The sequence below is a fragment of the Periplaneta americana genome, chromosome 2, assembly GCF_040183065.1.
Source record: "Periplaneta americana isolate PAMFEO1 chromosome 2, P.americana_PAMFEO1_priV1, whole genome shotgun sequence".
NCBI classification, from domain to species: domain Eukaryota; kingdom Metazoa; phylum Arthropoda; class Insecta; order Blattodea; family Blattidae; genus Periplaneta; species Periplaneta americana.
Genome location: NC_091118.1, coordinates 31,337,805 through 31,361,553, shown reverse-complemented (window position 1 = coordinate 31,361,553; position 23,749 = coordinate 31,337,805). Strand labels below are relative to the sequence as shown.

At 35.5% G+C, this 23,749-nt stretch overlaps 1 protein-coding gene across 1 annotated transcript in view; it reads left to right on the top strand.

Moving 5' to 3' along the window:
• Positions 1-23,749, top strand: part of LOC138691814 (UDP-glucosyltransferase 2-like) — a 67,278-nt gene that overhangs the window by 32,811 nt on the left and 10,718 nt on the right. Inside the window, exon 2 of the mRNA XM_069814279.1 lies at positions 14,113-14,940. Within this exon, the coding sequence (XP_069670380.1) occupies positions 14,113-14,940 (828 nt within the window). The remainder of the gene's footprint in view (positions 1-14,112; positions 14,941-23,749) is intronic.

Sequence of the window (23,749 nt, the reverse complement as noted above, 5' to 3'; positions counted from 1 at the left end):
GGTTCGATTCCCGGTCAGGATAAGTTACCTGGTTGTGGTTTTTTCCGGGGTTTTCCCTCAACCCAATATGAGCAAGTACTGAGTAACTTTCGGTGCTGACCTCGGTCTCATTTCACCGGCATTATCACCTTCATCACATTCAGACGCTAAATAACCTTAGATGTTGATAAAGCGTCGTAAAATAACCTACTAAAATAAAAAAAAATTATCGTCCTATTAGAATCGTCTAAACTACAACTCTCAGAAGCCCTTAATATAGTGTATGAAGTATCAAAAACCGTTATCCAAAATAACAATTCACTAATTTCAGAAAAAGTGAAATGTAAGTTGAGAAACATTATTGCTAAAAATTCTGCCTATTTACAACTTCGTGTTACAAATGATGTACTATCAGGTCACGACAAGACGTCTGAAGTTGGTGTACAAAAAAGTAGTGACTTTCCGTTCTTCAAAAATGCACCTATTACATCGTGTGATGTTGAACGTACATTTTCCCAAAATGAAAACTGTTTGAGTGACCATCGGAGGAGATTCACTTTGCAGTCGCTCAAAATGTACGTAACTCTTTACTGCAATGCACATATTCAAGGATGATGTGAGCATATTACATTTTAAGAGTTAATATATCTCACTATAAAATAATTGTCTATTTACATGTTTAAACGTTTCCTACTTCAATGATCATTCATTATATTTCTTGAATGCAGGATACAGGTTTTATTGTAACCTCAGTATACCGCTCAGTGTTTACATCAGAGGCATACGCCATCCGTTGCACGCACCCTTCTCATACAATCTATACCGCGTGCGTAGTAAACCTTACGATTCTCGTGGCAATTCCACGAAGTCTAGTGATGATCCTTTTTGCTGCCCAAGGGTTATAAGTGGGAATTTGACAGGTGCTGATACCTCTAGCGAAGTCTGCACTTATATCCCTTTGGCACCAAACATATCATCCCTTTAAATAATATAATTATTCCAACACTTAACTCATTTTAATACCATTTGTACCCCGTGTACTGTGAGCGTCTTAATTAATACACTATCTACCAAAAAGTAATTGGGCATCCAGGATTTTACGTTCTAGATGCCATGTTTCGGTGGCTACTATGCAATGGTATGCAAACAATAATGTTCACCGGTTGGACTGGCCTGCACAGAGTCCTGATCTCAATCCCATTGAGCACCTTTGAGACGAATTGGACAGGCGATTGAGGTTTCGGGAAATTCGGCCAAATTCCATTGTCCAACTGAGAGCCATATTGCAAGAGGAATGGCGACGCATTCCAGTGGATATCCTACACAAACTAGTGGAGAGCATGCCTGACAGGGTGGCTGTTGTTATAGCAACAAGAGGTGGTACCACGAGGTTCTAAAGGGGCAAAAAACAGTGCCCAATTACTATTTGGTAGATAGTGTTTAAGAATTTTGTCCGGTTTAGCTGTGTTAGTTTGAAGCATAAAATCATAATGTTTATTAGTAAAGCCAAAATTATTTATTTTACATACACAAAATTATTGCACTGGCATGTTACACAAGAAATGAGATTTTTTGCATCACTCCCCATTATTTTAACTTCATCGTGGATGTTGTATGTGTCCACCATTTCCTTTTTGTACAACTAACGGCAGGTCTGAGTTCGTGTTCTGGAATATCTGCCAGAGTGTGTGCGGTAATATGACAGTGCCTGAATTTTTAAGATTCTGTAGAAAATGAGAAAAAAAATCAATCAAAATCACCTCTTACTTAAAAATAGCTTTTAAAGAACCCGAAGATTCTTTGCTGCCCTCACATAAGCCTGACATCGGTCCCTATTCTGAGCAAGATTAATCCAGTCCCTAGCATCACATCCACCTCCATCAAATTCAATGTAATATTATCCTCCCATCTACGTCTCTTCCTGCCCAAAGGCCTTTTCCCCTCCGGCCTCTCAACTTATACTCTCTATGTATTTCTGGATTCACCCATACGTGCTACATGTCCTGCCCAACTCAAACGTCTGAATTTAATGTTCATAATTATGTCAGGTAAAGAATACAATGCGTGTAGTTTTGCGTTGTGTAATGTTTTTGCATTCTCGTGTAACTTCGTCCCTTTTAGCACCAAATATTTTCCTAAACAGCTTTTTCTCGAACACTCTCAACATCTGTTTCTCTCTCAAAATGGGAGTCAAAGTTTCACAACCATAGAACGCAACCGGTAATATCACTGTTTTATAAATCCTAACTTTCAGATTTTGTTTGAAGTAGACTAGATGAGAAAATCTACTCAACCGAATAATAACAGGCATTTCCCATATTTATCTGCGTTTAATTCTCTTCCGAATTTAATTTATATTTGTTACTAAAATGCAGACTTACAATTTGTATATTTCTATTTCGTATTATGTTCTCGCGACGAGATATAATAATGTACTTTTTTCTGGATTTACTTCCAAATCTACCTGATTACTTGCTTCAAGTAAGATTTCCGTGTTTTCCCTAATAGTTTGTGGATGTTGTCCAAACATATCCACGTCATCCGCATAAACAAACAACTGATGTAACTCGTTCAATTCCAAACTCTCTCTTTTTTCCTGAACTTTTCTTATGTCACATTGTAGAGCAAAGTTAAAAAGTAAAGGTGATAGTGCATCTCCTTGCTTTAGCCCGCAGTGAATTGGAGAAGCGTAAGGCACATACTGGCCTATACGGACTCTGCTGTATGTTTCACTGAGACACATATTAATTAATCGAACTAGTTTCTTGGTAATACCAAAGTAGCTGTTACTTTTGAGAAACCTTTATATTTTCCTAAATTGTTTGTGACTGATTTCCAAAGTTCTTACGATTTTCCGATTCCATGTATGAAGAAATTTCATGATTAGGAGTTGAAGCTATCGTATAGCTGATCTTAAAGAGCTGCTTCATTTTTTAAGAAGATTCCTCCAAATTTGTTGATAGAAAGCAGGAAAGCTGAAAATGTGATCGAGCAATTCCAGGAGAATAGGATGGATGTGGAATATCCTCGAAATGGAGCTTTTGAATAACCACTTTTGTAATGTTAGCAGTATGAGAACCGGCATCATCATGCTGTAAGATCACTTGATGCAGTCTTCCCTGTCGTTTTTATTAAATTGGTGCCTCAAGGCAACTGAGTTGTTTTTTTATTTTATTTTATTGGGTTATTTTACGACGCTGTATCAACATCTAGGTTATTTAGCGTCTGAATGATATGAAGGTGATAATGCCGGTGAAATGAGTCCGGGGTCCAGCACCGAAAGTTACCCAGCATTTGCTCGTATTGGGTTGAGGGAAAACCCCGGAAAAAAACCTCAACCAAGTAACTTGCCCCGACCGGGATTCGAACCCGGGCCACCTGGTTTCGCAGCCAGACGCGCTGACCGTTACTTCACAGGTGTGGATACTGAGTTGTTGGCAATATAATATCTCAGCAGTGAGTGTTTCAGTCCACACCTGTGGAGTAACGGTTAGAGCGTCTAGCCGTGAAACCAGGTGGGCCGGGTTCGATTCCCGGTCGGGGTAAGTTGCCTGGTGGAGGTTTTTTCCGGGGTTTTCCCTCAACCCAATATGAGCAAATGCTGGGTAACTTTCGGTGTTGGACCCCGGACTCATTTCACCGGCATTATCACCTTCATCTCATTCAGACGCTAAGTAACCTAAGCTGTTGATAAAGCGTCGTAAAATAACCTAATAAAATAAAAATAAAAAAGTGAGTGTTTCATCTCTCGGGAGAAATTTATAGAAGATGATGTCATCAGATGCATGATCTTAGCTTAAGTCATGGAAACCAGCTTGTGTACGGGGAATTGGTCTTTTGTTAGGGCACCGTCACTAGTAGGCTAAATATCTGTGTTAAAAACGATCGTTGTTGTTGACGACTTAAAGAATGACGATCACGCAAAGAAGCAAAAGTTTTAACACACCCATAGACTCAACTTTTAGTCTTTGTTCATGGGATGAAAATTTCGTACGGTGGTTGATTCCTCTTACTCATAATTAATAAAATAATAATACAGGCCCATTCCCGAGTTTAGAGTTTTTAAACGCCTTTGTCAAAGTCCGACGATATTCTTAAGTGTGGAGAATCATTCAACTGAAAATGAACCTGTTTGAAACGAAAAAATAATTTTCATGCCCCATTTTTCCCGATGGTGTTCTTTCCGTAGACGACATAAATGGTTCTAGAGGTATCCAATTCCTTCACTCCTCAGTTACACCCGAAGAGAAGTATATATGAGAATTTTTTTTCTACTCGACACTCCATTTTCTTTGGCCCGCAATTAACACAAGATTCTTCAAAATTGAAAGACATATTCAGCAACACAATACTGTTACATTAAAATGACAAATGATAAATTCCAAAGAAATTTTTTTAAGTGGTCCTATTGCCAAGACAAGTACAAACGCCGCAATACTGTCATATTAAAGTGACAAAATGATAAATCCCAAAGAAATTTCTTACAAAGGATATATTTCTATGAAAAAGAAAAACGATTGCAGGTGTGATGTTCGAAGGTTAGCTAAGACCGCCGGGAGTTGTAAGTCTGCACATTGAAAGATTAAGAGGTTAAGTGCGACTAGAGTCGAGTAACCTCGCTCATGTAACGGGGTAACTAGGTTACGTCCAGTTTCGGCTTTTTCCTCTTCAAAATTCGGGGGATATTTCAATGATCGAATCCCACAACAAAGGTTTGGCCATGCCATTCAAGGGATCAAGAACGGATGTATTGTCCACCATTGTCTCCAGGTCATACTCCGTGTGATTTCTTCTTGTGGGGTGTCATAAAGGATTGTCTTTTAATAATACCACTTGCAACAACGGTGGTTGATATGTGCTAGTGCATCAAAACAGACATAATCAGGCTTAGGATCCGAGACAGCTTAAGACTGAAGTGAAGTTACAGTGCAACGGAGTACAGATGGAGTGAGGTGGCGCGTTGAGTTTTGTTTTCCTTTGCGTTCGTGTACAGTCGGTTCTTGATCAGAGGTACAGTATTCTTCCGTCTCTCCTTACGAAACGAACTCAAGTCATCACAATGTATTTTCAATTCATAGTGAACAGTTTTTTCGAACTAGATGCAAGTATGAACATGGTTGTTCATTGTAACGCTAACGCCTTCAATGTCGCCGAGAGACATGAAAACTTGTGAGGTATGTATCCTACTTAATTTTCCACCGTCACTAGATTGTACTATTAACAGTAGAATATAACGTAGCACATTGACGTCGTTGTTTACATTCACAGTATGTCTGTATACTATGTTGAAGGAACTCTATAGTCAAGTTGTGCGTACATTGGTTGCTAAAGTGTCCTGGTTCCTAAGCTGGTCATAGCAGACATTTACCCCAGTATGCTACAAAGAATTTGACAGTTTGACGTACAGTTTCCCTGGAAAAGAATGAGACGATTGAATATTCCTAAGTCTCAGATGTTAGACACTGCGCATGATCAGAGACCAGAGCACTGATACACAAGATAACGAATAATGAGTTACTTAAATTCAGGCTATTTGGTTTGTTACTAGCATCGTTCCGAAATTCACTTCAGAAACTGCAAAAAAAATGATAATATTACGTAAATAAAAGATAAATATATACATAAATCGTGTAGTTAAATCGACGATGGACCTTCATGACTAGATCGACACTCCGCACAGAAAGGAAAGATTTCATGTCGTTTCAATATCTCAGATGCTAAGACTTCTGCATGTTGTGTAGCAGAGAGCGAGTTCGATTCTTGGTCTACATCAACGATTTTTTTTGTCTAAATAACGTTGAAATAGAGTTTTACAAAGTCCTCAGATTAAGTGTTAATGATCACAGACAATACAAAATTACAAGTTATAATATTATAAACGTTAATCTATTGAATGCATTTATATACACACACACATATACAATGTAAATGCATATATATAAAAAACTAACAATTAAAATGAAATTTAAAAATATTCCTAAGCCACACAGACAGACTTTTACAAAGGTTTAGAGTCCTTAGGCTATGTCATTTGCTGAGTAATTATTACAATATTTTATTAGTAGCTTTCCCATATGTGTAAGAAATGCACTCGCACAAAACAATTTTTGTTAAAAGTGTAGCTTTGGATTATTTCATTCTCACCCCTTCAGTTGATTTTAACTATTTTATGTACGTATTTGCAATAGTGTTTAACTTAATGTCCATTCAATTTTATTCATGTTATGATTGAATGAAAAAGCACTGTTGTAGTTATTGATTAATTACATATATTAATATTAATTATTAAATGCATCTGTTAAGTAACCAATTGCAGTAGCTTTTGCAAAATCTTGAATGTTTAAGTTGTCAATAATATTTCTGTACTATATACTTACTTACTTACTGGCTTTTAAGGAACCCGGAGGTTCATTGCCGCCCTCACATAAGCCCGCCATTGGTCCCTATCCTCAGCAAGATTAATCCAGTCCCTACCATCATGTCCCACCTCCCTCAAATCCATTTTAATATTATCTTCCCATCTACGTCTCGGCCTTCCCAAAGGTCTTTTCCCCTCTGGCCTCCCAACTAACACTCTATATGCATTTCTGGATTCGCCCATATGTGCTACATGCCCAACCAATCTCAAACGTCTGCATTTAATGTTCCTAATACTATATACTATAACACATTAAAATAATTTGCAATAGATTTGGGATCCTATACTTTATAATCACTGATTTTAATTAAAAAATATTTTCTTTCTTAGGATATCTACAAGTTTAACTTTAATAATATTCCGAATAGCTTTAATTGCATTATCTGAATTTTGTACTTTTCTATTCAAATGTATAATTCATAATTTTTTATAAATTACACTGTACTTCTTGTAGTATTTAAGAACATGAGGATCATTATATTACAACTCATTACATGTAGATTCTTCTTTTTAATACATGAGATTTTTAAGTCCCAGCGTTATCTACATTTTTTTACTTTTGAATTTTTAACAACATTGGAGAACATCCACTGAAGTGATTCTGAAATTAAGTGAAACATACAATACATTTACTTTTAATATCAGTAAGTAGTACCAGTATCATATACGTTTATCCAAGATTCATTTTGTAGACCTAAATGTAAATAATTACTAGATATAGCATTTACGACCCTTTTTTAGTTTTTAAAATAATATTTTGAAACTGTTCAGTGACATTGGAAACACTTATCATCAGGGAACGGATTTATATGGACTAAAAATATATGAAATATGTAAATATATATGTAGTTATTTTTACCAAAATATGGAATTAAATATGGATTTTTACCAAAATATGGGATTAAATATGGACTTAAAATTATAAAAAAATGACTATGTACGTTAAATATTGGTACATTTTAATCAAACTAAACAAAAAATATAATGGACGTACCTTATCTTCCAATGTAGTTTCAACAAAACACAATTTTTATTGTCTGTTACCATAACAATAGGTTACAAACATTTCTTTCAAGTGCTGAAAAGTGAATCTTCTTTTATTGTCTCTGAGGATAGATTTATACTGACTAAAAGAGCGTTCGACGTCACAAGAAGTAACTGGTACATAATTCAATTTCACAATGTCTGCTGGGGATAAGTCCAAGTTAATCTTCACTGTTGATTCACCACTCATCACAGCAACAACCTTTTGTAGTTCTTCATATCCAGGGTTTTTTGAAAGTACAGTGTCCACCTTAGCTCTTACTGCATCTGCAACTTTACCTCTACCACGATTCAGTTGTTCCACAGTACTATTTATAATTTCAAAACTTTCAGATAGTGAAAGGTGCCTATTTTGGAGACTTTTGAGCGTTTTTATGATGCATGAAAATGTATGCTGAATGTGAGCTAAGTCATTCTTCACACTTATGTCACAGGTAACTGTTTTCGCAGTATCAATTGAGACTGCATCTTCAGAGTCCAATGCAAGGAGAACATTGTTAATAGAGTCTATATGTTCGGCATAATATTCAACTGCTTCTAGCCATGTACCCCATCTAGTTAAAATTGTCTTTGGTGGCAATGGAATTTCAGGGTACATTTCTTTCAACACGTTAACTCTACTGGGAGCTTTGAGAAATACTTTTTTCACTGATGAAATCAACAAATCTACTTTAGGGAAATTGTCTCTGACCACTTCTGCCACACGATGAAATGCATGCGCCACACAAGTAAAATGAGTCAATTTAGGATATACAACAGATAATGCTTGTCCAGCTTTGACCATATAAGGGGCAGCATCGCTAATAAAGAATAACACATTATCGTACATAATACCCTTTGGCCACAGGATACCCATAGCTTCGTTGAACAGTTTAACTATAGTTTTGTTATTGCACTTTTCTAGAACATCACAATGTAAAAGAATTCGTTCAGAATATTGTTCACTTAACAAACCGATAACTACATTACCAACAAGTCTACCTTCTTTGTCGGGAGTCTCATCAATGGAAACCCAAATTGAACTATCTTTAATTTCATCTCTTATCTTCTGTATTGTCTCATCGTAGATGGATGGAGCATACGTCTTCCTAAGTGTTGACTCATCCGGGATTGTATGTTGAGTATATTTTTCAAGGAATTCCCTGAAGACCTTATTCTTTAGTTTGTAGAGAGGAATATCAGCAGAGATGAGAGAACGGCACAGGTCGATGTTAAACTCAGATCTTACATTCGATGTTGTTGGTTGTGTTAAAAACAATTGTCTCTGCTTGGAATTTAGTTGTTTGTTGGCCTGATGTTTACTAGTTGTAATGTGTTGTTGCACCAGGAACTTTTGTGTAGATGATACTGCACACTGACACAAATTACAAAATAATATTTTATTGTCAGTTGATAAACCATCTTCTTTAAATTCTGAAATGTAACTTGTTAGTTTTGATTTTAAATTGACTGAATGACGTACTTTTGGCATATTTACCGTCTTTATAGTATGATTTACAAAACTGAACCTATGTGTACTCTGACTGGCATTTAACTGGTGAGCTGCACAACTGAAGTCTGTTAAAAATTTTAAATTAAATTAATACAGTTTTGTAACTTACTTTCCCATTGTTGATAGGACTGCTAATTTTCAAATAACTCTGATGTTAAAGGGATTACTGAACATGTGTTTAAATCTCTATTGTTGAAATGTATTTTTAAAAGTTAATGGAATTTTGTTTTGTTTTATTGTTAAACCTAATATAATATGGACTGTTTTATATGAAATATGGAAAATATATGGAAATTAACGAAAATATGTACTAAACTCTAAAATATGGAAAAATATGGAAAATAAAAGTAGGATTTTTCAACCCTACACATTGTGAAACATAAAGATAATGCAAAATATAAATTATATTAGCTTTATAAGTAAATATGTATTTACATATAAATCCTTTCCCTGATTATCATGTTCAGACAAGCCATTGATTATATATTCTGTCGAATAGAAATTCAGTCTAATTCTGTGTACAAAACTTTTTATCAATGGCTGTGCTACTTCAGCTTGTATGCTGGAGGGGAAATTATTCTACGACTAAGGTTTTCAGTTTCAAGGAGTGAATTTAATTTACTTTTACGGAAAAGTTCCGAGAGATAATCTCTGTTTATGTCACTACAGATCATAGATTCCATATGAGATTTCTAAAGTCTTTTCTTTACAAATTCAATGTTGGCCATAAATATTAATAAATAATGTAAGAAATACGAATGATTGTAGTTATAAGTCTGATTTACATTATAAAAAGCAAGAAGTTACATTCCTCGGCAAAATTCGAACTTTCGATGTTTGGTTTTGTCGTCCAACGCTTTAAGTACGAACCTATTCATTTCTTATGTTAATAACCTACAATTTAGTTGTAGCAATGTCGTGTCATAACTTGGGGTTTGTTTACTTAATGTAATTAGATTTAATTTGATTAGTTTCGAAACAATTGGATTTCCAGTTATATCCTGTTATTTAAATATTTAAGTTAGAGTTGATTTATTAACTCTTACTGTGCAAGATGTCCCTTATTTCAATAATTCTATATCATGTTAAATAGTCATTGTCTTCACTGAAGTATTATCGTCATCCCTCATTTCTCATCGTAATGGCGAACCGACGTGACATGAGACAGCGAGTTATAGCTCTAGTTGAGGCTGGATATGGGGCTAGATCTGCTGGCCGTTTGGTCGGTGTTCCTGGAAGTACAGCCGCAAGGTGGGTTCATCGTTACCAAAATTCAGGGGAGTTCGAAAATCGCCCTATTCCTGGGAGTCCGCGGATCTCTTCATTGGAAGAGGATACTCTCTTATTCGAGACAGTTCGACAGGACCCCTTTCGGACTGTTAACGAAATAAGAGCAACATCTAACTTTCCCGGTTCTTCACAGACTGTGATCAGCAGGTTGAGGAACCGCGGTATTAGGAGCCGGAGGGCTGCGCAAATGGAAATATTGGGGGACGCACAAGCTGTCGACCGTCTTGCCTTCGCTACCAATCGAGTGGATTTCGATTGGAGAAATGTAATTTTCTCCGACGAAACAACCATCTGGAGTGACTACGAAGGTCCTATCCGTGTCTATCGTGAGGATGGTCTCCGACATGATCAGCGCTATGTGCACCGACGTGAAAGATCGGGGCACTTTAGCATATCGTGTTGGGGGTGGATGTCTTACGATTGACCTGGCGTTATAGAACGCATCGATGGCCGGTTTAATGCAGGAACTTACGAGCACATTCTGGAAAATATATTCCTTCCCTCCGCCCGAGAACGTTTTCCCGAAGGAACATTGCTGTTCCAGCAGGATAACCATCCCGTGCACTATGCCGCAAGCATTCAAAGATGGTTTCAAAGGATACCCAAGATATAAATCATTCATTGGCCTCCGAAGTCACCTGATTTGAATGTCATCGAAAATTTATGGGCGGAATTGAAAAAGAGAAGAATAGCCACCTATGCCCACCGACGCCCTCGAAATCGAGACGAATTGTGGAATCAAGTTGTTGACACCTGGGAAGATCTCGCCGGGGATCAGAACTTATTCTACAATCTCGTGACATCCATGCCGGATTGACTTAGAGCTGTAATAGAAGCTGATGGCATGTGGATAAGATTTTAAGTTAACAGGTCTCTTTTTGTTTCTTATGATTTTTGTTTGAGGAAGAATACTTTTAACTTCCAAGTAAGATTTTTTGACGAGGTTCAGCCCACTTGTAAGATCCAGAAATTGGGCATAAATTATTCCATATTTTTCGACAAATTAGACAGTCGAGGAACTCTGAACAAATTAATTACACTTCAATAAAAAGAAAAGTTTTGCCTAGGATCGAACACGAGACGTTGCTGAAATACAGCAGAACCGACACGCTACTATATGAGCTACCGAGACAAGATAGTGATAGCGCAGTCCAGAATTTAGATCCCATAGCAGACATTTGCCATTCGGTACAGAGAAGCAATGATATTTTGTGACTCGAGCTATGTTGTGAAATCGTGGCCTTAAATGACTATCTTCTTCGTGATCCTTATTCTGGTCCTTGTCCTTGTTATTGTCCTTGTAACAATTTTTGTTATATTTGTCATGGTACTTATTGTTACGTCGATATCGAGTGAACCGCGCTGTAGAACTTTAACTTCCGACGACCAAGAGTCGTCTCATTCCTTTTAAGGGTAACTGTACTTCTCCAATTTTATGTTAATTATTTCCGACAATAGGATTAAATACCACCTTCTAGTACAAGAATAAGTTATTTAACAAATGTTTATGACACTAAGATAAATTCGTTACCCATTATCAACTTCAGACAGTACCTCATTATGACTTTTAGTGCATAACTCTTTCTATTTCAGTTTATGCCAAGTGCGAACAACATAAAAACCAAAACTTGTCAGTAATTGCACCCTGCATTCCTAGACGTGTAGAGATAATGGATTCAATGGCATATTTACGTTCTGGCGTGATAGTAATGTAGACTGACGGAACAATTCCATACGAGAGTATATCGGGTGAAATGCGCTGGCGCCAGTTTGTTGTTTGCTTGCAATGGAGTAATATTGTTATACAGAGTGAGTCGTAATTATGTACTATAAAGTATTGCAGAATATTCCATACACAAAAACAAACATATTTTGTCATATAAACGTACTAGCCGTACCCTTGCGCTCCGCTGCACCTGTTAGAAATAAATACAAAGTAATGACGTAATTGAAATAGGACGTTTGATCCAGGGAATATTCGTGTTTGATACAAGGATAAATCGTTTAATATGTTACTTAATTTAAATTATATTTAAATCATTAAAATGCGGTCATTTTGGTCCGGAGAGCAATCATTTGGTGCAATGACAATTCCTTTAACATGTTTCTTAATAGTTATTACATGCAACCATAGTTTAATGAAGAGTGACATATCATTTAGTTTTAATGTGCATACTTTATATTACTTGCTATATGTTTCAGAAGTTACTGTAATAACATTGTAGAATTATGTCCATCTAGAGAAACTACACTTTCCAATGGTGAAATAATAATTAAACAATTAATTAGCTTCCGATATTACTTCATACAAACACAGAAACATTCTCTTAGGCTATGTTTAATAGCTTTCGATTGTTGTTGTCCAAGGCCCATTATAGATTAAGGCATTTGTTTTTATTTCAGTACAGCGCCTTAGATGGCGTTGTTATTGTAATTTTAAAACTCCTTTGTCTTATTAAATATCAGTCCTATCAAAATGTTGTATAGAATAAAACTTATCGGAAATTATTTTTAAAGACACGTTTGTTATGTAATATTTTTAATGAAAATCAATAATAAGCGAGCTATTTCGATTTATTTAATTCAGGCCCCCTCATAACCCTCCTTTTAAATAAAGTATTTTGGATGCCATATAGCCTAAAATCTAAGTTACAACGAACTTAATTCATATTCCAATTTTCATATAAATCGGTTCAGCCATTATCGCGTGAAAAGGTAACAGACATCCAGACAGACAGACAGACATACAAACAAAAATTTCAAAAAAGCGATTTTCGGTCTCAGGATGTTTAATTATACATGTTAACACCAACTATTTTTGGAAAATCGAAAATTACCAGAAAAATTTTGGCTACAGATTTATTATTACTATAGATAACCGATACTGCATTGTTATGAAGATACGGCAACATCGCGTTATTACAATGCTAGTCTACCAATTATCCGTGGCTAAAATCGGAACTAACAGTCGATGTTTTTTGGTTAAAAAGAGATGTATTCATAGTTGGCCATGTCTTGTAGTTATGGTGATGTTTTGTTGATTCATGGTGTTGAGTATTGTAACTGAGATTAGTGTTATTTTTATTTTACTGAAATGCATAACATAACAGTTTGCTCTAATACAGAATGAGGGAATCATACACAAACAGTGAAATGATCTTGATTTTCGGCAAAGTAAGAAAGTATCGGTGTAGGATTTCTTTTTAATTTTCTTGAATTTCACACAACTCTCTGGAAAAGTCAATTTTGTCGTTCGATTTTGTTTGTGACGTGCAATGCATATCTGCAGCATCCTTTTCCATTAATGCAGTATTTTTTTTATATATATTAGCATTACAATGGGTCTATATATTTGCGTTTTCGTCCTCCTGTAACTGAAAGACAAACCTTGCACTGAATTGCTTACTGTCCAGTTCCTTCACAATATTTTACTTAATATTTAAGGCTGGTTCACAATAAACCTGGAACGGAAACGACAACGACAACGAGAAGGGAAATAATGTTAAAATTGATGTATTTAATATTATTTCTGTTCTCGTTCTCGTTGTTTTCGTTTCCGGTTTATTGTGAACCAGCCTTTATTCGTCGGAGCATATTGTTTATGCTGTATGCACTGAACGACTGAACTCCCGGTACCTTCATATAACACCGCCTCTGTAATCACTGTAATCGGTGGTGTATGATGAGTGTAAACAGGGATTAAATGACGTAGACCAGTAGTCACAACCCTATGCGCACATAACTTGTTTTTTTGTTTGGCTTCCGAAACCGCCAGCCCTGACGATGAATGTTCCGTTAATGGGGACGAAATTGGATCAGATAATACTGACTTTCAATAGTAAAACATTTGAAACAATGAAGATAATTTTCTGTGTGTTTTTTCCAGCAGATGCGACGCTTTCATTTGCTGATTCTTGCCGTACTCGCAGCGTATTTCCCAGCTGAGAAGACAGAAGCAGCTAGAATTATAAGCCTAATGACTTACAGCGGGTTTAGCCACTTCCTTTTGTTTGAGAACTACATGAAAAACTTAGCGTCTCATGGCCATAACGTCACAGTTGTGAGTCACTTCCCTCAGAAGCAGCAAATCGAAAACTATACAGACATTTCTCTTCAAGGTTCATTGCCTGAAATGAAACAAAGTTTCAACATTCAAGAAATGCGACGATTAGGAATTTTAGGGGTGTGGAACTTGTACTGGGAGTACCAGGTGGGGATCTGCGAGGCTGTGTTCAAGCACCCAAATATGCAGAAACTTCTCAAGAGTGATGAAAAATTTGATCTCGTTGTGACTCATCTTCTGGCTGCGGATTGTATGCTCGGATTTGCACATAAATTTAAAGCTCCTCTTATCAGTTTGAGCACCAGTGTGGTTATCCCGTGGGGAAATTACCGAATAGGCAACGTTGACAACCCATCTTATGTCCCTAATTACTTCCTGCCCTTCACAGATCGTATGAATCTCTGGCAGAGAGTATTGAATACATTATATAATGTGGCTTCAATAGTGGGACACTATATTTTCTCGGAAATGCCTTCTGATGACTTTTTGAGGAAGTATTTTGGACCCGCTATGCCTCCACTGTCAGAGTTGAAGAAGAAGACAAGCCTCCTCATAGTGAATAGCCACTTCACACTTAACTCTCCTCGACCAATGGTGCCTGCAGTAGTGGAAGTTGCGGGACTACACATAAATAAAAGAGGAAAATTGTCTCGTGTAAGTATGCAGTCTTTACTGGGAATTTATTGTTCATCATAATTAATCCTGTGCTATTTGAAGTGAGTTCATTAACTATTTAGTACACTATATCTGATACTAAAGTTAGTAACTGAGTCGATTGGTAAAGTCGTAGATTAGCAGTGGTGCCAACATAGTAGGTAATAAGTAGGGCTAAGAATTGTATGCCGTTACATCGCGCTTCATGCGCCTCTGACTTTAGGTACCAGTACATAATTACGTTGGGGTGGGGGATCAGTGCGTTTCGTCAGAGCCTTCTTTAGTTACAAACCGGGGCATGGGTAGGTTTGGCAACTCAGAGTGCAGGCGGGAGATTTTAAAGTGATATTGTGTTTGCTCATTGCTTTCGTTATACGTAACGCGTATTTTTTTCAGTATTACTTCATGCACAAAGATAAGATCAAGATTCAGAGTAGTGATGTAAATTATCACGGGTTCGAAAATAGTGTTTTATTGTAATCAATTAGCTATACTTCAGAATACGGCGTAAGTAGGCTACTTACATACAAAGGCTGCCACTTAAAATAATTACAACAAAAATATGTTTTTATTGATAGTACGAAGGTAAATAAATAAATAAAAAAGATATTCCTTGCACCGAAAATAATAAAATCAATAATGCAATAAAGACGTAAGTTCCAACACAGTATTCTTAAGTTCCATTCAGTTAACAGATTTGTGGCTAGTAAATGGACAATGTTTTGCCGCTTAATGTTGTTTCACCTCTGACGTGAAAGGTGTAAGATATCATATGCATTTTAATTTCATGTGATTATGTCGTGTTTTTCTATAAATATTTCAGATGTCCAGGAAGCCAGTTTTAGTTTGAACCTGGCTAGTCACCATAACAATACTGTTATCCTAAATTATTTGTTATAAACTTTTTAAAATATAATTTTAAATAAATATAACTACAGAAAACAAGCTAAGAATGTAAAGTATGCAAATAGGCCTAAAATAAAATGTAAACAGAAGAAACTATTGACATACCTACTACAATAAAAGTATGAGGATGCAAATACAGTTAAGCCAAGTAAAAAAATCTATGAAAAAATGAAAAAAAAAAACATACCTTCAACATAATACGTAACAAAACGCAACATTATCATTAAGTACGCGTATTTGTCAATTAGCGTAAACTCAGTGAACTTTAAATCCTCTAAAAAAATACGAAGTGAAAAGAAACATGTTTATATCTAATTTATTACAAAATAAATAATATTAATAAACAAACCTTGAAAACCAACGAAGTGATTATATGCATCTACAAATTATAGGTAGTTCTCACGTATAGCAGGCATTCCGAATCTTCAACAAAACTGCAACATTTATGGGATCATAAAACAGTTGTTTCCAATTAATTTGAAAACCAACGGCATAACTTTATTGATATTGGAGGCGAGACCCAACAATTTGGCTAGAATTCTGATACACACAAACCACAAATAAGACTATAAAAATGTAGTTATACAATATTTAATATTTAGTAGAAAAGTCAATTACTTTGTCATCAATAACCGTAAAAATTCCCAAAGACTGCAACCATTTTATTTTCATTTATTGTCTTGTTTTTATCGCCAACACGCACTTAGTTTATAATACTTCAACAATTAACGTTTGGTACGACCGCAAACATAATTCCATCGACACACACTTATATTGTAACATTAATTTACATTGAAAATCGGCATTAGCACAAACACGTGTTCTGTATGGTCGGCCTCCGGGTGACAGTTAATTACAGTGTTGCCGACGTATGGCTCCGGCTTGTAACTAAAGAAGGCTCTGGTTTCGTTCAACAATGAACATTAATTGATCGGTTACATTACGACCGAATACTGCTATTCGTAACGGTTAAGGTATGTATTAACGTTTGAAATGGCGTTTGGTTTTTACTAAAATTTTCTTTGTAATAATATTAGCTGCAAAATCCTAGTACAGAGCATTGTACGCATAAACAGCAATAACTCAGTGAAAGAAGTTTCAAAATTAAGTAAATTTTAGAAAATATATGGCATTTTGAAGAAATAGAATAATTTTTAATTAATTATTTCTTTAAGAAATCAAAAAGTGAAATTGAAGTTTCTGATATATGGTTATGTTAGTCTACTTTCATATGTTGTCTGATAAATATCTTAAAAAGGTTGGTTAAAAATGTAGATTTTCCTCCAAAACGTTAATACATACCTTAACATTCAACGTCTTGGGAAGAAAAATAATAGCAAGATGCAGAGGACTAAATTTGTAACTTAATTTCAAATGAGGAAATTTGTAATAATGATACAGATTTTGAGATAAATAATGCTTGTGTAAAATATTTCGAATATTCCCCCATTGTTTCTGCAGAAGTGGAACGACGTTTCTCTAGATATGAGGCTGTGTTTTATAGAAACAGGCAATCATTCCCCTTTGAAAATTTGAAAATGTGGTTTATTATTCACTGCAAAAATATATGAAATGAAAAATTATGTAAAAAATCGTAATACACTGTCGTATTAACATAATGAAAGAGCAAGGCTGATAATAATTGGCAATGTTAGATTAGGTGTATTTTCTACAGACATAAAATAGTATGTAGTCAATGATATTGTGACGAACAGAATATTTGGAACACGAAATAGGAAAAAATGTAGCAAACAAGATGAAAAAAATACTGAATAATCTTTATGGATATTTAGGTCTATGTAAAATTTGTGACAATTTCAAATGAAGAAATTTATAATAATTGTAGCCTACAGATTGTGAGAGAGATGCTTGTGTAAAATATTTCAAATATGTCCCCATTGTTTCTGCAGAAGTGGAACGAAGTTTTTCTCTGTAACTTCTGTATAAAGTTCATAAAAATTTGTTAGATAGAAGAGAAGTTACTGATTTTGTCCAGCTACTAGATTTGCGTTCTGATCCACGGTGCATTTGTTAAGGTTAAATAAAAATGTGTTCAATGTATTTTAACTTGATTTCCAATATCATGTGGACACCTGCAGAATTGTAGCTCCTGAGAGCGACTGTTTTCCTCCCCTTTCTTACCCCACCCACCTTTTCTACCAGTGCGGTCATGACGTTCTATTTACGCTCGGCTGCATCAAAATTCATTCTCGCGGCGGCAGGTATACAATACGCTATCAAGAATTACAAATGAACAGATAATAAAATCCTTAGGAACATACCCTTAGAAAGTAAGAGGAAAAGAAATGAGGGAAATAAATAAATTAAAAGTCATGTAAAATAAATTTTAAAATGTGTGTATGCATGTAATGTAAGAAGATCTATCTATTTATATATCGTTCTATTACTAGTAAAGCCGATTAAGTCCATTTTTTTTGTGTAAAATAAGTTAAGTACAGTCCCCGACTTATCTTTCCGTTCTCTGTATTCTACTAAAATGAAATACAGTAAGTCCGAAATGTTGCATGCAGACAACAAACCAATTACTTTATTTGAAGAATTTATTATGTTTTTTCGTGCATTAATAAAGTTTTAATTCCTGTTTTTACAAAACTAGCATTACTGGTCTTAACTAGTTTATACTAGTAATAGGACGATAAATAAATTGTACGTTGATAAGTGAGTGATAGGTATATGATCGGATGTCAATGCTGTCATTCAACATTGTAACGCACTCCAGCCAAATAAATATAAATAAATAAATGAATAAATAAGTAAATAAGCAAATAAATAAATAAGCAAATAAATAAGTAAGCAAGTAAATAAATAAGCAAGTAAATAAATAAGCAAGTAAATAAATAAATATTTAAATAAATAAATATGCGTACTGCAGTTTAAGGAGAACTGGAACATGGCAAAATCTAAACCCGTGAAGAAATACTACTTCCAATGGGAATATGATTATTTTGTCGTTGAAGACGAAAGAATTGCTTGTTTACTGTGTCACATTCAATTTATTTTCGCTCGTCTTTTCAATATTAAACCACATTTCAACAAAGTCCATATTAAGAATTATGGAATGCACAAACTTTCGAGTAATTTGATTATTACGAACTGTATATTGATTATTTATTTATATAGATTACTGTTAAATTAAGGACGTCACTCGTTGTGTTCATTTTCAATTGAAATTAAAAGTGACATTCAAGGTTCATTACTTATGCTATAAATTTATGTTTCCGTAGGTGATGATAGGAGGAAAGTTTTCGAAAATCTAAAACAGGTTATGTGCAAGGAAATCTCAAAGAAACTACCGACAGGAAATCTAGCATAATTGCAAACCTTGAAACGAGATAACGCATTATAAATACAATGAATTTATTACAATCCTTTTTGAAAATTACATGCCGCCACGGGCAGAGAATGTAAACAACTTTACGCGGAAGTCGATCATCCTCAGTTGGTAGAGCGTTGTTACGTTTTACCAAAGGTCCCGGGTTCGATACCCGGCCCCGGAACAATTTTTCCCTCGAAATTATTCAATTCAACTTTACAGGGAAAGCTTGATTTGCATAATACACGTCACTGTTCGTTAACAGAAAACCACAATTTAAGTCACACTAAGTTAGTGTGCACTCAGTGTTGGTTGCTTGACGTTTTTCAGCCCACTTTGAGGTCTGTGGATATAGAGGGAAAAATTGGATCGATATCTGGTAGAGTTCTCGGTAGCTCAGTTGGCAGAGCGTTGATACATTTAACCAAAGGTCGCGGGTTCGATACCCGATCCCGGAACAATTCTTCCCTCGAAATTATTCATTCAGTTAACTTGCATACACAGTGTTCCCCTCAACAGGTCCCCAAGGTGCTATGTCTGGTGATCAGTAAATCTCCATATATTAATTTCATGTGGCTTGATAAACTAACCAAATGAACGTATCAACGCGCAAATATCAGCAACAATGAATGCAGTATCATGAAAATTATAGTCGCGACGCTGTTATTCCCGGCATGACTCCTCCTCTTTACTTACGTCTTAGGAAGTCAAGGCTCTATAAAGTCTAGGTACGTAGTATCGTTCGCCATTTTTGTTCTTTCGTTGCCGAGCTACCACACGAGGAATCTATTTGCCACACCGTTATACATTATCATGCCGTAGCTCCTATGATAATAAATCAAACGTACTGTAATTCAGCAAATAATTGTGCGGCAAATAACATCCTCGTGTGCTTTCTGCGAACGCAAACGAAAGAGCCAAAATGGCGGGCGTTTATATTATTTTCGAGCCTTAGGAAATGCTTAACGTCCTCATCAGCGAATCACAAGACGCACACGTTTAAATTTAGCTGACCTGCAACGTGATTGGCTGCCGGAAATTAGAGTGACGGGACTATAACAGTAATGGGAAATACAGTGTCTCAGAAGGAATGTGAAATACTTCAGGAAAATGTAGTTTAGGTTAACCTACATCGATTTAACCTGTCCGAGGTGTAACGGTTGGGAGAAATACTGGAAAATCTTGCGGTTCCGTGTACTTTACTTGACGTGTTACACCAGATATTTAGCACACGGCAGCATCTGAGCACCACAACGCCACAGTGAATATGCAGACATGGTTTTTGTTTATGAACTTTGTGATGGCAATCCATTGGCTGCTGTTGAGGGATACAGACGACGTTTTCCCAATCGAAGAGTTCCAACAAGCTGTGTATTTTCCTATGCTTACCGGATGTTATTTGAAACTGGCAAGCTACCAAGTGTTTCATTGAGGTCGGAAAGAGAATGTTATGTTTTATTTAACGACGCTCGCAACTGCAGAGGTTATATCAGCGTCGCCGGATGTGCCGGAATTTTGTCCCGCAGGAGTTCTTTTACATGCCAGTAAATCTACTGACATGAGCCTGTTGCATTTAAGCACACTTAAATGCCATCGACCTGGCCCGGGATCGAACCCGCAACCTTGGGCATAGAAGGTCAGGGTCCGAAAGAGAACCGGTACCGGTACTTAATATGAATTTATAGTTGATGGAAATGACATTTCTCTGTCATTTCTCTTGAGCAATTATATTATTTTCTTACTGAATTTGTACTTAATTATGAAATAAATCTATTGGAACAACACAAGATACAACATTTTTAATAATATATCATATCACAATTTTCATTTAAAAGCTCGCCCATCAATAACACCCCAATCGTTACATTTATGACATACAGTAGGTATATCAGATTAAATCGATGTAAACTAATGTATCCTGAAGTATTTCACATTCCTCCTGAGACACTCTTTATTATGCAAATCACAATAAATGTAATTACGGTGTTACCACCATAAAAACTTGGTGACTTAATCTATCCTCTGCAATAAGCAGAAGTTAGATAATGGTATTAATTACTGACCTAGTAAACAGTTTTATCAATATCCCTCGTCCCGGATATCGAGTATGTATGTGTGTATATATATGTGTATATATATATGTGTATATATACATATATATATATATAAGTTGAACGAATAACAAATAGAGACAAAGCGGGAAGCACGCTTCATATCACATATCAACGGTGTTCAGATTATCTGTGGCATTACGTGGAAACGACGTGTTCTTCCCCCGGTGGGTGACTTTGAAACCGGCTTTTCATACGACTCAGATCGTTTTTCCGTTTCATGTATTACGCACATGATAATGTTCATGCTAAGCCACTAAATGGCAGCATCAATTCCTTTGGTACCTAAAGTGGACATAATCGTTCTTCCCTCTGAGTCTTGAAATCTCTTTGTCAAAATAAACTTTGTTGCCCTATTATTAGGCCGTATTTAAATAAGACAATGCGAAGCCCCACATTATGCTTGCGATCTGTATAAAGTCTTGGACGAAAAGCTGTATCCCATTCTCTATGTCCAGCACATCGTTCACCAGTGCATTGATAATTTTTAGTTTTCCTGCAGAACTATGTGGACAGACAGCACGTTAATAAAGAATGCGATACACGTGGGCATCGTACATTCAATATTACCGGTATTTACAAACTGGTATCACGTTGGAAAAGTGCATTCCCCAATTCTAGCATTTAAATCATCAATTATTAAAATCTGTTAATATTTATATCCAGTGGCGGCTCGAGATAAAATATTGTGTGTGTTCACAATTTTGTGTTCCAAAATCGAAGAGAATTTGAAATCGTACGTTTTTAGCCTAATATGAAATGTCATGATTCCAATGTTTCACTGTCCGTAATAAACCGTATATATATATATATATATATATATATATATATATATATTCAAAACAACATATAATAATAATAATAATAATAATAATAATAATAATAATAATAATAATGAAACCTAGTCTTTTTATTTCCAATTTTTCCTGGAAAGCCACTTTACCCAGTTCTTTACCCTTCAAAATTACTTGAACAGAGTTCATTGTTTACGTTTCTTAAAAATTAATACATAAAACAATTTACAAAAGCGTGTGTTCAGTAATATACTGTATTTTGATTCACAACACACTGATACACTATAGCCTATACCAGTACTGCAATCCCATTCGCATAGATTGATTACTATAAATACATGCCAGTAAATATTATTCTTAAATAATATACACCACCATACAGATATTTAAATTCATACCACCATCACATTCAGCCAGCACGTCTTTGAAAGCCACACTATGCTATATGCCGAACTGAAGTATAGTAATTCACAAACTACACTCTCGTAGCAGCACCGTACACACATACACATAAAGTAAACGTTCCGACAGTGAGATGCTGACACCTGCAGGCTAAAATACAGACTAATTAAATTTTCTCCTCGAGATATAGCACGTAAACGATAGGCATCGATGCACCTGACATCTGTAGGATAGATTCACTCTTCACTTAACGCTTTGTGCTCTTGGCGAGTCATAAGCGGCCAGCGAAAAACAATTTTCTCCCGCGCATGCTTGAAATTTCTGTAACCTTCTTGAAAAGAGCACGGCTTGTACGTGAACGCATGTTGCCAAGTTTACATAAGAAGTTTATGCAAGATGCGGGAAGTTTAAAATACTCGATTGTGATATTACATCCCCACTACGCCAATACGGTATTAAATAATGAAACTAGTCGTGCATTAATGGAAAGAAGGTGTTCACGTGGTCTTGTGCTCTTATTGAAGGACCACCACTGTTTATATCCAATTCTATTTATTCTTAATGAATTTCACAAAAAAAAAAAATCCTTGTCTTCTTTTTGTTTACTTTCCTTACACGCACCTGAAAGTTATATCTTACGCCTTAATCTATTCCTAAATGGTTCATTACACCGCTGTAAAATTCACATCAAATATGACAGCAAGGTTTTGTGCATCTTCAGTTTAAATATTAGGAAATTTATAGCGATTTCCTATACTTTTACGTGGAAGTTGTCTGAAGAATTTATAACTAAAATGGAATAAAAATTAAAACAGTTTTTGGTACAATAAAAATTTTACTAAGCAATATCCATTTCAAATTGATTACAAAGAAGAAAGTTCTGATGTTATCTACTACAAATACACAGTGGTTGGAGGACACTGATATACGTTGCATATCGTCGTTGTTTATGTAATAACTCCTATGTGTAAAATATAAAAATTTTCAGTAGGAAGAAAAAACACTTTTATTCATCCTATGGCAGCCGTACATGAATTCTTACATTTTCGAAACAAAGAAATATAATTACATATAGGAGATTTTATTATTTGCTGTATCACTATTTAAGTTATTTAATAGAGAAAAAAAATCTGAAAATCGATAAATATGTCGCATAGGAGTTATTGCAGGAACGACGTCGATATGCTTTGCAGAACATGAACTGAGAATAACATAAGAATATGCTGCTGTATATGAAACATGGTCCACAAAGCGTACGTTCT